Source organism: Myotis davidii, unplaced genomic scaffold (genome assembly GCF_000327345.1).
Source record: "Myotis davidii unplaced genomic scaffold, ASM32734v1 scaffold98, whole genome shotgun sequence".
In the NCBI taxonomy this organism is placed as follows: Eukaryota; Metazoa; Chordata; class Mammalia; order Chiroptera; family Vespertilionidae; genus Myotis; species Myotis davidii.
This window is the reverse complement of record NW_006294654.1, coordinates 3,555,060-3,555,456: the sequence shown is the minus strand read 5'-3', so window position 1 is coordinate 3,555,456 and position 397 is coordinate 3,555,060. Positions and strand designations below refer to the sequence as shown.

At 43.3% G+C, this 397-nt stretch overlaps 1 protein-coding gene across 2 annotated transcripts in view; it reads left to right on the top strand.

The window, feature by feature from the left end:
* The window catches only part of TLE1 (transducin like enhancer of split 1), an 85,248-nt gene that overhangs the window by 59,115 nt on the left and 25,736 nt on the right, over positions 1 to 397 (top strand). For both annotated transcript variants that reach the window (XM_006769023.2, XM_015567388.1), the window contains one exon: positions 72 to 224. In XM_006769023.2, coding sequence (XP_006769086.1) covers positions 72 to 224 — 153 coding nt within the window. The remainder of the gene's footprint in view (positions 1 to 71; positions 225 to 397) is intronic.

The window sequence follows — 397 nt, the reverse complement described above, 5'->3', positions numbered from 1 at the left end:
AATAAGAGTGTGAAGGGAAAGATCCGTCCATTGTAAGCAAAATCATGGACTCTCTGCTTATGCTTGTTAAGGACCCTTCTTCTCCGAGAGCAAGCCCTGCTCACTCACCCCGAGAAAATGGGATCGACAAAAACCGCCTGCTAAAGAAAGATGCTTCGAGCAGCCCAGCATCCACCGCCTCTTCAGGAAGTTCTACTTCTTTGAAATCCAAAGAAATGAGCTTGGTAAGTAATAAGAACTCTCACTTGCCTCATTAGCAGTTAAGTTTTCTTTGTGAACCGGGGGACCCTAAAGTATTTGAAATGCGGGGTTCTTACTGATTGAGAATTGATTTTTAAGTGTTTAAAAGTGACACTCACTCTTCTGTTCTTGTTCCCATACAGTGTTGCTCTTTCCC